This window comes from Schistocerca gregaria, chromosome 7 (assembly GCF_023897955.1).
Source record: "Schistocerca gregaria isolate iqSchGreg1 chromosome 7, iqSchGreg1.2, whole genome shotgun sequence".
In the NCBI taxonomy this organism is placed as follows: domain Eukaryota; kingdom Metazoa; phylum Arthropoda; class Insecta; order Orthoptera; family Acrididae; genus Schistocerca; species Schistocerca gregaria.
This window is the reverse complement of record NC_064926.1, coordinates 301,024,352-301,038,478: the sequence shown is the minus strand read 5'-3', so window position 1 is coordinate 301,038,478 and position 14,127 is coordinate 301,024,352. Positions and strand designations below refer to the sequence as shown.

The following is a 14,127-nucleotide window of genomic DNA, read 5'->3' as shown; positions in this document are numbered from 1 at the left end:
TCACGAGCTGTGGTCATGCTTTGCCAAATGGAAACGTTTCAAATGCCTCAAATAATTTTCTACTTCCCCTGCATTTTATGTGCTGTTCATATCGTGCGCCCAATCTAGCGAAATTATCAATCACTCCACTTAAACTGTTCAACTTCTTGGCGATTTGACTATTAGACTGACATATTTCCTTGAACCCACCAATTTGTGCTTTCCCGTCTTATGATAACTGTTTTCCGTATGGCATCATGACAATCGCGGTTTGGTTTATGTACACAATACGCGCCGTTATTAATAGTGACTGTTTCCCGTCTGCAGTAGGAGCACATACACATGCAACTAACACCACAAAAACTGACTACCTTTTAACTGTTTTATCCGGCCGGTGTGGCCGTGCGGTTCTAGGCGCTTCAATCTGGAACCGCACGACCGCTACGGTCGCAGGTTCGAATCCTGCCTCGGGTATGGATGTGTGTGATGTCCTTAGGTTAGTTAGGTTTAAGTCGTTCTAAGTTCTAGGGGATTGATGACCTCAGATGTTAAGTACTCTAGTGCTCAGAGCCTGCCTTTTTTTTTTTTTTTTTTTAATACTGGTTTACACCCTCTATCACCCGAATCGTTGATGTCTTGTTATATAATGTAATACCCCTGGACAGGTTCTGGAAAACCCATCGGTACTCATCGACCGCCGTGTCATCCTCAGCAGACAGGCGTCACTGGATGCGAGCATGCGTGGGGCTTAGGGCACCACATTGCTCTCCCGGCCGTTGTCAATTTCGTGACCGGAACCGCTCCTTATCTGTCCTCTCAGGGGTTGAGTGCACCCCACATGCCAACAGCGCTAGGCAGACCGGACAACCACCCATCCAAGTGCCAACCTTGCCCGACAGCGTTTAACATGGGTGATCTGACAGGAACAGGTGTTACCATTGCGACAAGGCCGTTGGCCCTATATCCTATAATTCAGATATCACATGCGGTACCATTTGACTACACTGTCAGTATACTGAATTTCATAGCATTGAATACACACTGTGCACAACTATTCCAGCCGACAATATTAATTTTCATACAAATATCCATCCCTTTAGACTCGTTACCACTACTTTAAGGGGCTGCCGAATGAAAACGAAACATATGAAAAAGTAAGTAAAATAATTATCATAACTGCTACTATATTTATCCCACTGTGAGATAAGACGGCCAATACCTTCATGGAAAAATGTTTGCGGTTGCCTACTGTAATGTTACTTGAATTACGTAACCATTACGGCACCTCACCTCAACCTCTCGATACCAACAATATTCTACTGTGTTTCTGTAAAATAGTTAACATATTTCTGTGGCAACGTTCAGATTTGATTCATTAATGTAGAGATACTTCGATATGTATATATTCTTTCTTTTGTCACTATGATCTTTGACGTACTTGTAACTCTGATTTTTGGGCGCGTAAGCGGTTATTAGAGAGTCAAGCTTTGGTCGTCATGTTAAAAAGACGCAAATTGTAGTCAGTTTATGAAATGTGAACTTTAACAGTGAGGAAGATATTTTCAAGTATGTTTTATATTGTGAAGTGATGTTTCGGAACGAGTTACGTGATATTGCAACAAAAATAATAAAAAAGAAGTGTAAGTTAAATTCGGAGTGCTGATTACTTTTTTGACATCACCATTGTCCTAACTTGCAAAAGTTTAATCTTCAAGAATGGTTTATGAAACACATCTATAAAACTTTTGAATATCGCAGAATAACAAATAGGCCTCTTTGCACCCGAGCTTGGAATCATCACTACCTAGATTTTCGACGATTGAGCCAAGAGTTCACAACGAGACCAGCGTGGGAAACACGAAAAGATGAATGTTTAGTTTATCCATTATTTCAAGAAATGACTTTATTAACTGTGCTCTAATAACACCTGCCACATAATATAACTTTGTTGTTGCCCGAAAATGCAGTATTTAGCAGCGTGAGCAACACTGCAATCATAATAAATTTTTGACCGTAATTGTGGTAGGGTTGTTAGGTTACGGAACCATGGTTGTATTCAGGTGTGCATTTCTTTGTCCGAAGCAAATCTACGGCATGAATGTCCTTCATCATGGTTCCAAAAATATCGAAATATCATGAGGAAAGATGGGAACTGCATGTAAGATGTATGTGGGCTTACCAGAAAAGCTTCTCAGTGTACTCGAAACAATATTGGTTACATGTGAGTTTTGAATCCGTGAAGAAAGAGATTCACGGTGGTCGATTTGCTTGGGACGAAGAGGTGCACGCCTGCTTACAATCATGGTTCTGTAGCCAGCTGCAGACATTTTCCCTAGAAGTCTACATCTACATCTACATCTACATGACTACTCTGCAATTCACATTTAAGTGCTTGGCAGAGGGTTCATCGAACCACAATCATACTATCTCTCTACTATTCCACTCCCGAACAGCGAGCGGGAAAAACGAACACCTAAACCTTTCTGTTCGAGCTCTGATTTCTCTTATTTTATTTTGATGATCATTCCTACCTATGTAGGTTGGGCTCAACAAAATATTTTCGCATTCGGAAGAGAAAGTTGGTGACTGAAATTTCGTAAAAAGGTCTCGCCGCGACGAAAAACGTCTATGCTGTAATGACTTCCATCCCAACTCGTGTATCATATCTGCCACACTCTCTCCCCTATAACGCGATAATACAAAACGAGCTGCCCTTTTTTGCACCCTTTCGATGTCCTCCGTCAATCCCACCTGGTAAGGATCCCACACCGCGCAGTAATATTCTAACAGAGGACGAACGAGTGTAGTGTAAGCTGTCTCTTTAGTGGACTTGTTGCATCTTCTAAGTGTCCTGCCAATGAAACGCAACCTTTGGATCGCCTTCCCCACAATATTATCTATGTAGTCCTTCCAACTGAAGTTGTTCGTAATTTTAACACCCAGGTACTTAGTTGAATTGACAGCCTTGAGAATTGTACTATTTATCGAGTAATCGAATTCCAACGGATTTCTTTTGGAACTCATGTGGATCATCTCACACTTTTCGTTATTTAGCGTCAACTGCCACCTGACACACCATTCAGCAATCTTTTCTAAATCACTTTGCAGCTGATACTGGTCTTCGGATGACCTTACTAGACGGTAAATTACAGCATCATCTGCGAACAGTCTAAGAGAACTGCTCAGATTGTCACCCAGGTCATTTATATAGATCAGGAACAGTAGAGGTCCCAGGACGCTTCCGTGGGGAACACCTGATATCACTTCAGTTTTACTCGATGATTTGCCGTCTATTACTACGAACTGCGACCTTCCTGACAGGAAATCACGAATCCAGTCGCACAACTGAGACGATACCCCATAGCTCCGCAACTTGATTAGAAGTCGCTTGTGAGGAACGGTGTCAAAAGCTTTTCCGGAAATCTAGAAATACGGAATCAACTTGAGATCCCCTGTCGATAGCGGCCATTACTTCGTGCGAATAAAGAGCTAGCTGCGTTGCACAAGAGCGATGTTTTCTGAAGCCATGCTGATTACGTGTCACTGACTGTCTTGCCTCAAGTGGGGTAAATGTGTTAAGAGTTATGGCGATTACTTTTGAAACAACGAACAGTTTCCTTACCTGCCTCTTTACACTAAACAAAAATAAAAAGAATAGTTGTGGTAAAGCCTCGGTACTGACCTGTGTCGGAGTCAATGACGAAGAGGTTGTCCGGGTTTCCGGCGGAGATGCGGAACGAGAGCTTCTGCGAGGGATCTCGGTCGTGGTCGGATGCGGTGATCCGCAGCACGGGCGTGCCCGGAGGCGAACCCTCGGCCATCTGCGGGTAGTACACCGGCTCCGTCGTCATTGGCGTGTTGTCATTCTGGTTCAGCACCTCCACCAGCACCTGCGTACACACAAACCGATTACCTGCAGAGTGCGCACGACACAGCGTTCCAAGTAAGCAGTGTTATGAATACTGGCGACAAGTTACAATTGGGTGTCGGACCATGACTCAAAGCCCAGTACTTGACTTTCGCGAACGATGCACACCCAGTGGGATGCACACACAGTGGGATAAATATATTAACAGTTATGACAGTTACTTTTGATATAATATACAGTTTACTGTGTCAGATAACACTTCGCCGTGACTATCTACAATTTTCTTTATCAGTAGAATATGCTAATTCAGGTGACACAGGCTTCAAGTATTCACTGAAGCCCTCCCACTTAGAATACCAGGTAAAGGGGCCTCTTTTATTATGTAGATCTTTCCATAGTCTCTCATTTCGTTCACAAGAATTTCCTTTTTGAAAATTTACTTTACGTATTACATGTTTTTAATTAATAGTGTAATCACAATGAAAGAAGCTGTAGAAGAAGACGAAGAGTCTGTCTCTGCAGCTTTTTACTTGTTTTCGCCAGCAAACCAACCATAGTTACCAGGCAGTGGATTACTCTGTACCGTTAATAAATAAATATTTTTTGGCTGCATTTCGTTACGAGTGGGAATATTTTACATGGTGGTGATGATAAAGTTTTGAGGGCGCGCGACAGTAAGGTCTTTAGAGCGCGAAAAAGCTGTAATGAGACAAGTGTGGAATATGTTACAACTGTATGTATTGAAACATTGTTAATGACATAATACAGGGTGTTTCAAAAAGATTCATCCCAATTCACAAGACTATCCTCTTCTTCATGGACGGTCAGGAACTCTGCTCGCATGTGGTGCTTATGCACAGATAAGAATGTGTCTTGCCTGAGTGCAAACTTCCCCCTCTAACACGCTACTCTGTCTGCTGGAGAAGAGAGGGAATGGGGGGGACTGCGAAAGCGCTGCGTGTGGGATGCGGGTTTGTTTCATATTCATCAGCAACACAAATAAAACAATTTTTAGTATTATTTAATTACTTTTGCGCGTTAATGACACAGTAAAAGTCCGCAGCTCGTGGTCGTGCGGTAGTGTTCTCTCTTCCCTCGCCCGGGTTCCCGGGTTCGATTCCCGGCGGGGTCAGGGATTTTCTCTGCCTCGTGATGACTGGGTGTTGTGTGCTGTCCTTAGGTTAGTTAGGTTTAAGTAGTTCTAATTTCTAGGGGACTGATGATCTAAGATGTTAAGTCCCATAGTGCTCAGAGCCATTTGAACCATTTGACATAGTAAAATTTATATCTGCCACAAACTGTCAACATACGGACGGACACAGAAAGTTCGCAGATTTTCGTGTCTCAGATTGCCTAGTAATTATGACTTCTTTAGTGTTACAATCGAAAAGAGCTTTGCACGCACCTATGTTGATTGAATCGTTGAGATCACGTTTGCAAGCTCATTGGGAAGACATGGAAACTCTACCTGAGGAAAACAACGCAGAACTCTTGAGCAGTTTCAAAGTAAAAGAATTCGGTCATTTAAATGAGAATTACATCCTCAAATGAAAAGGGCCAATTTCAACTGTAATGGAAAACCGTCTCGAAAACAGTTCAAAAGTAAGTGTAAGATTGGCAACGTCTTCAAACGTTTATAAAACCGCTCCTGTAATCCTTTCAACGCCACACTGGATTGCTCAAAGTTCGCTTTTTCTTTAACGCCATTGAGCTTAGGGAAATGGACGGTTTTCTTATCAGAATGTGTCCCTAACACAATGCGGTTTTATTTTTAAATCTACCCACCTTCTCCATAATGTCAGAAAGCTGCATCTCACCTTACACTTTCTCACTGAAGGCACTCTGCAGTCTATTTAAATTAAAGGCTGCACTCACTCCATTCTGGCTCTTCGAATTTTCGTTCTTGGTTTCCTTTTTCCCTAAGATATTCAAAATTAGCGGGTCTAAAATGAAAATCTCCTTCCAGACGTGGATTTTGACTTAAACAACGCACTTTCCAGTAATCCATATCGTCTCCATACTCTTCGTTCAGTTGTATCAAAATCTGTTGCAACTGACGATGTAATAATGCGTGTGGCCTCAGAAAATGTATTGTTCTCAACGCCAGTTCCATCATGTGTTCCACACTTCCACATTTAACACAAAGTGCTTTTTAATGTACAGAAAAATGTCTCCCATACAAATCGTTTGTCACTCGTTATAAACTCTTTCAACGTCAAATCATTACATTCTATCCGGGTGATGCTGTAATGGCGGAACCCATCGACTACGCGACTAATAAACTGTACAACAAAATTAAATGATGACTTTCTCGAAACGCCGTAATGTATCCCATTCCGAAGCATAAGTTTGAAATATAGCTCAAAGGTGCCTCCAACCTTCCTGTGTAAAGGTGCAAAAGCGTGAGACCCAGCGACCTCACCCCTCGGGCTCAGCGACGCTTCAAATAATGTGTCGACAAATGCGAAAAAAAGGTCACAGTTCAGAAGTTCATGTGAGCTTTAAGATGGGCTGATGCCACATTGGCACCAAATTTCGCTACAACTCTGCCCAACGCCACCGTGGGTGTGTGACACGATGGTACGATCGCCACATCCAGCACTCACGTTTCACCCCATTTTTGAAACCTTTGCAATGGACGTCAGAACCGCGACACCAAAAGTTGAAATCTCGTGCTTTTCTTGAATATGGCCGAGGGAAACATGTCAGATACATCGCAGCTCAGAACTGAAACGAAAAGGCCTCAGGGGATGGCACAAAGGGCGTCAATGAAGCCATCCTTTCCCTTAAGGCGTTGATTCCCGCAATTCTCGCTGTTGAAAACGACAGTTCGCAGTGTGATGAGCAACGGGACGGGTTTTCCGACAACGTTCGGCACTGCCGTCACCCCTGGGCGTTCCAACCATACTCTAAGGATATCGTATGGCTGCAACACTCTTTTGAAATGTCAAGCGACCGCAATTCTGGCGCTGGCATACAGGGTGATCACGACGAGGAGGAGGGGGGGTGCAGGGGGGATGGGGGTGGTGGATGGTGGGGCGGGAGGGGGGGATGAGGGTGGTGGATGGTGGGGCGGGGGGGGGGGGGGTGCGTGAAGAACCTGGAAAAGGATCCCTACACGAAACTTCGACACCGATTCACCCTCGTGGCTGCTCTAACACCTGAAGGATAGGCAACTTCTTCGATACCCCTTATGTGCGATTTGACGCGAGAAAAATTGGTGTCACATTTGTCGACAGGTAGATTTTTAAAGTGCTCAACAAAGGTGAGTTAATGGCACCTAGGGTGTTGCCGAACTGGATGAGCGTTAGAAGGACACTTTGCCCTTTTATATACGCACATGATAATGTAGCACCCACCACCTCCCCACACACCACAGGAGGGCGCGAAACAGAAGCGCTGAAAAAGCATTAAACTCTGTTGCTTTTGATGACATTCAGATTTAGTATGACTGGCTTTGAAATGTCCCAAGTGCTTCTACCCTTTACACCAGAGCAAAAATTGCGATCGCGATACACCCCAAATGGGTCAGATCACATTCAGTGGCATTGCAGTCCGACAATTCCTTTAGAGTAGGGTTGAAAGACTCAGGGTGTGGCAGCAAAGTCGAAGTTGGGCAAGAAAGTCGTCCTGCTACTCATCGCACTGTACACTGTCGTTTTCAACAGCGAAATGTGTGGGATTCAACGTCCTAAAGGAGGGGTTGTTTCACTGACATCCTTTATGACGCCCCCCCCCTCCCCCGAGGCTTTTTCGTTTCTATTCTGAGCGGCGATAAATTAAAAAATGCCGTGATTTCGACACTGGACGCCGCGGTTCTGACATCTACATCTACTTGATTACTCAGCGATTCGCAATTAAATGCCTGGCAGAGGGTTCATTGAATCACTGCCAAGTTACTTCTCCACTTAGATTCTCGAAGGGGCGCGAGAACTGAGCACTTAAATCTCTCCGGGGGCTCTCTGATTAACCCAATTTTATTATGATGATCGTTTCTCCGTATGTAAGTGTGCACCAACGCAGTACTTTTGCAGTCGAAGGGAAAAGATTGTGATTGAAATTACTTCATAAGAGCCAACTACAACGTAAAACGGCTTTGTTTTAATGACTACAACCCTAAATCTCGTAGTATATCTGTGACAGTCTTCTATTTCGCAATAATACAAAGCGAGATGCTTTTCTCTGTACTGTTTGGATGTTCTTAGTCATTCCCACCTGACCCGGAGCCCTCACTGCACAGCATTACTCCAGAAGGGGGCGGACAAGCATGATATAAGCAATGTAAACTTTGGCTTCCGCGGCCGTTGTCACAGTCAATAAAATTCTTCTGGATTTGAGGCCGCATTGTATTTTATAACATTCCGACGTTTCGGTGACTGTTGCAAGGCGCCTTCATCAGGGAGTGTTGCAAACTGCAGTTTGCAGTACACTCTGAGTAAGACGCCTTGCAACAGTCGCTGAAACGACCGAATTTTAAGTTGACAATGCGGTCTAAAAACAGAAGGATTTTATTGACTGATATAAGCAGTCTCTCAGTCTCTCTAAAAGATCTGTTGCGCTTTCCAAGTGTTCTGCCAACAAACCGCAGTCTTTCGTCTCCTTTCCACACAACGTTATCTATGTTATCGTTCCAATACAGGCTATTCGCAATTTTTATCCCTAACATTTAGCTGAATTTGCAGCTTTTACATTTGTGTGATTTATTATGTAACCGAAATTTATCGGATTTCTTTGAGTGATCATGTGGATGACTTCTTACGTTCCATTATTCGTTCGTTCGCACCATACGCATATCTATTTTAAATAATTTTGCCATTGGCTTTGATCATTTGATGACTTTACAAGACGGTAAATACCAGCATCATTCGCAAACAACGTAAGAGTGCTGCTCAGATTGTCTCCTACGTCATTTATGGAGATCAGGAGCAGCAGAGGGCCTACAACACTTGCTTGGGTGACGTCGGATATTACTTCTCTTTTACTTAACTTTCCATCAGTTATTAGTAACTGCGATATTTCTGACATTAAATCACGAATCCTGTCCCACAACTCCGGTAGTACTCCATAAGCACGCAATTTGGTTAGAAGACGCTTGTGAGGAACGGTGTCAAAAGCCTCCTGGAAATGTAAAAATATGGAATCACTTTGGCATCCCCTGATGATATTATTCAATACTACGTGAGAATAAAGTGCTAGTTGTGTTTCACAAGAATCATATTTTGTGAATCCGTGTTGACTATTTGTCAACAAATCGTTTTCTTCGAGATAATTCATAATTTTCGAACTAGATATATGTTCCAAAATACCACTGCAAATCGACGTTAGTGATAGGGATAGCTCACGAGATCATTCCTATTTCCTTTTTTTTTTTTTTTTTATAGTGGTGGGGCTCTTGCAACTTGCCAGTCTTCAGGTAAGGATCTTTCGACGAGCGAGCGGTTGTATATGATAGCTAAGTATGAAACTACTGTATCAGCATACCCTCGAAGGAACCTGACTGGTATACGATTTGGAACGAAGGCATTGGTTTTATTAAGTGATTTTAGCTGCTTCACTACACCTAGGATATCTATTTCTAAGCTACTAATGTTGTCAATTACTCTAGATTCGAATTCTGGAATATTTACTTTGTCTTGTTACTCGTGTCGGCAGTTGCTCTAGATTTGAATTCTGGGATATTTACTTCTTCTTCTTCTTTGATGAAGGAAGTTTGGAAAACAGTGTTTAGTAACTCTACTTTGGTGGCACTGTCATCAGTGACATTACCATTGTTATCGTACAATGGAGGCATTGATTGCGTCTTGCCGCTGGTGTATTTTACATACGACCAGAATCTCTTTGGGTTCTCCGCCAGATTTAGAGACAGAGATTCGTTGTGGAAACTGTGAAAAGCGTCTCGCATCGAAGAGCGCTCTGATTTCGAGCTTCTGTAAAACTTCATCAATCTCGGGTATTTTACTTTGTTTTAAATTTGTCATGCTTTTTTCGTTGCTTCTGTTACATTATTCTGACCTGTTCTGTGTACCAAGGGAGATCACTACCATCTCTTATTAACTGATTCGGTATGCATCTCTCAACTGCCGTCGATATTATCTCTTTGAAATCAAACCAGTTCTGGTGCACGCTTACACAGTCAGACTGACAGTGTGTAGAGACTGTCTCTTAGAAAGAGTCAAAGGAATTCTCATCTGCTTATTTAAATAGATGAATATTGCTTTTATTTTTCGCTCTCAAAGGTGCCAAAGAAGGGATGAAATTTGGCGTAGAGGTGGCGTCCTATCGTGTAACAGGTCCTCGGTGATATTGAGGAGAATTGTGGTGAACTTTGCTACCAATGTGACATCATTAACCCCCCTTAAAGATGACTTCTGAGCTGTGGCCTTTTTTCGCATTTGCCGACACCTTCCTGTTTGAAGCCTCTCTGAACCAGAGGATGACGTCGTAGCATGCCACGCTTTTGCACCATTTCGGACGAAGGTTGTAGGCACCTTTGAGCCAAAGGTCAAACTTAAGCGTCCTAGTGAGTGGGAGTTCCCAGATTTCGAAAAAGTGATCCTTTAATTTTTTGCGCAGCATAGATATTGAGAATTCTCCTCCTCCTCTTCTGTGGTTCCCATTTATTTTTAAAGCATTTTAAGGCATACATCGCCAGACTGCCCCTTTTTTGAACTAACAGCCACAGAATCTATGAACTTGTTCTACACCAGGAACAAATAGCGAAGGATGAACAGTTCTTACACAAAGATTCTGTCGAACAGAAGAAAGTAGTGTCGACCAAAATAAGCCGTACCAAATGCTGGAAAAAATGTCGCATCGCACCGCTAAATGAAATGTCGCGCTATATCGCGAAGGATTGAGAAAATCCGACACAGGGAAAGCCTCCTACAGCACGGCAGCAGCATGTTGTGCACGCATGAAGCTTTGCTAGCAGCGTCAGACTCTAAGCTACAAAAAGACGATATGTACTTGACGTATATTTTATGTTAGATATAGAAAATAAAAGTTTATTTCGGCTGACGTTGTTACGTTATTGGTTTAAGTGGTTCCTGGTAGGTGTTTCCCTGGTGCTGCTTTTCGGTTTACTCGACTTGCTTCGAGTTAAGATGTTGGCAACACAGAAACAAACGGCGTTTAGCAGTCTCCATTTCAACACCTGTAACTGACTAACTGGAACTAAATGGCTACCCCAGTCACACTTTTATTTCTATTTTTGATTAGCACAACCGGTTTCGACAATTTTCCATTTGTTATATCTCTATCGTCATGAGAGTAAACAGACAGACTCGTTTGATGCGACTCTCCATATTTGTCTAACCTGTGCAACTCTCTTCATGTCTGCATAATTAATTCAACCTGAATCCACTTGAGCTTACTTATCGTAGTAAAACCTTCGTCTTCCTGTATACTCCCTCCCCCCACACCTCCCGTGCCCTTTCCTCCAATTCCAAATCTCAGGATGTGTCTTATTAATACTTTCGCTTAGTCGAGTTGTGCAGTTCTTTTCCGTCAAATCAATGCAGTACCATTCCATTATTTATTCGATCTGTCTGCATAATCTTCAGCATTCTTCATTAACAACACGTTTGAAACGATTCCAGTCTCCTCTTCTCTGGCCTGTTTATCGTCCTTGTTTTGATTTTATATAAGCTATACCCCGATCACTTAAAAAATAGCAAAGTGCAAGTAAAACTTGTGCACTGTGAGTTCCGTGCAAACTAAACTACGTTTGTACATAGTTCATCTACCCTGGGAATTGAGAATCTCAACGGTTTTTTGCCTATTTTCGATATCGATACTTGCAAAGATATTGGTCCCGGGAATTCCAAGGCCGTATCAAAACCTCTGCAGCAGTTCTTCTGATTAATCCGAACATACATTAAGGAGCGAGCAGCTGACTTTAGTTTATGTATATATAGACAGTAGATTTAATAAAGCATTTTTTATTTACTTACTAAAAGATGCTTAAAACCTACATTTTGTTTACATGCAGCAATGTTCGTATATTACGCTTTTGATGAATGATGAATGTTCAAATGGCAAAAGATACTTTTTATGAGACATAGTTACAATATAACAATTTTCAAATTTTTTTTGTAAAACCTTGTTTCTTACCAAATTTTATGATTCTAGGTCAAAGGCAAGTACCCAGCAGGTTTTGATGAGTGAGTTCCGAGTATTACAATATGTGGCATAAATGGTCGTATCTTTTGATTACATTGAATTAGAAGCTTAAAATTTTTACACCGCCAAGGGGCCATAAACTTCAGTACGTGATAAATTTGAACTTGATGCGCCAAACTGTTCCAGAGGAAAAGGGCCTTAACAGATGGAGAAACAGACTGGTGGATAACGAATGACAAAAAAATTTTTTTTCGTGTAACGTTATCACACCTTGCTTCTTAACAAACTGCATGGTTTGTCAACGGGATGCGCTCTGCAGGTTTTGATGAATGAGCTTTCGAGTATCAAAATATGTGACATAAACGGCCGTATCTTTTGACTGAAGTGACTTAAACGCTTAATATTTTTTACACCTCCAAGGGATGATAAACCTTAACATGTGATATAAATTTGAAAGTCATATTTCTACCCGTTCCTCAGAAAAAAAAATTTTAACAGTCAGACAGACAGACAAACAGACAGCCGGCAATATAGTGATAAGGGTTCAGTCGTTACAGATTGAAGCACGAAACCCTAAAGAGACTTTGTAACAACACCTAAATCTACTTTAGACGTAGACAAATCCCACTTTCTCAGAAAGGTGCCACTCGACATTATATATTCTCTCTACTTCGGCCATCATCAGTCATTTTTGTACACATACAGCAAAACTTGTCTATTACATCTACTTGTTTTCCTTGGGAGTATTGGAATTTGAGTAACTATCAACTGGCCCGCCCGGTTGGCCGTGTGGTCTAACGAACGGCTTTCCAGGTGGTAAGGAGCGCCTGGTTCCCGGCACGAATCCGCCCGGCGGATTTTTGTCGAGATCCGGTGAACTGGCCAGTCTGTGGATGGTTTTTAGGCGGTTTTCCATCTGCCTAGGCGAATGAGGGCTGGTTCCCCTTATTCCGCCTCAGTTACACTATGTCGGAGGTTGCTGCGCAAACAAGTTCTCCACGTACACGTACACCACCATTACTCTACCACGCAAACATAGGGGTTACACTCGTCTGGTGTGAGACGTTCCCTGGGGGGTCCACCGGGGGCAGAACCGCACAATAACCCTGGGTTCGGTGTGGGGCGGCGGAGGGGTGAAGTGGACTGCGGTAGTCGTCGTGGGGTTGTGGACCACTGCGGCTGCTGCGCGGTCGGAGCCTTTCTGTTGTTTCTAGGTCGCCGGTTAACATACAACACAACACAATACAAACTATCAATTTCAGATTCATACCTTCTCCCGGTGTATAATATTTTGTGGGTCTCAAACTTTATAGTTTCAGTGTTTTACAACATGGCAATTACTTATCAAAAAAATGCCTCTGAGCACTATGGGACTCAACTGCTGTGGTCATCAGTCCCCTAGAACTTAGAACTACTTAAACCTAACTAACCTAAGGGCATCACACACATCCATGCCCGAGGCAGGATTAGAACCTGCGACCGTAGCAGTCGCACGGTTCCGGACTGCGCACCTAGAAAATTACTTATGAAACACGTATTTCAAGCAATATTTAAGCTTCGCTACACGGAAACTGGAAATTTGTGGTAATGTCTTATGGGACCAAACTGCTGAGGTCATCGGTCGCTAAGCTTATGCACCATTTAATCTAACTTAACTTACGCTAGGACAACACACAAACCCATGCCCGAACCTCCGACGGGGGAAGGCGCGGACCCTGACAAGACGCCCTAGACCGCGAGGCTACCACGCTCGGCCTTCGCTACACGACAAGTAACATTTTTTCCCAGCTCCAGATATTCGTCTATAACGTCAGCCAGTGCGATTTCTTCCCCGGTGACTCGCTAGTGATTGTATGCTGCAGGTAATTCACTGTACTTGTGATGTTGAAAGGAGTGAAAGATGTATGGAATGCCATCCGTCCGCAACATATTCAACGCCTGTTTCATATACTGAGCCTATACCTTAAAGCTCTTATCACACCGCTGCTGCACTAAATGTTCAGCCACGAAAAATTATTTTATTACTCTAAATATTTCCTTCATATTACTATAGGTCATAAGTGGCATGATCTCTTCCACACCGTTTTGTACAGGCTACGAACTACACTCCTGGAAATGGAAAAAAGAACACATTGACACCGGTGTGTATGACCCACCAT

The 14,127-nt window shown here is 42.8% G+C and overlaps 1 protein-coding gene across 5 annotated transcripts in view; it reads right to left on the bottom strand.

Annotated features, from left to right (window-relative positions):
• The window catches only part of LOC126282042 (fat-like cadherin-related tumor suppressor homolog), a 1,587,586-nt gene that overhangs the window by 266,219 nt on the left and 1,307,240 nt on the right, over nucleotides 1-14,127 (bottom strand). For all 5 annotated transcript variants that reach the window (XM_049981457.1, XM_049981458.1, XM_049981459.1 and 2 more), the window contains one exon: nucleotides 3,662-3,869. In XM_049981457.1, coding sequence (XP_049837414.1) covers nucleotides 3,662-3,869 — 208 coding nt within the window. The remainder of the gene's footprint in view (nucleotides 1-3,661; nucleotides 3,870-14,127) is intronic.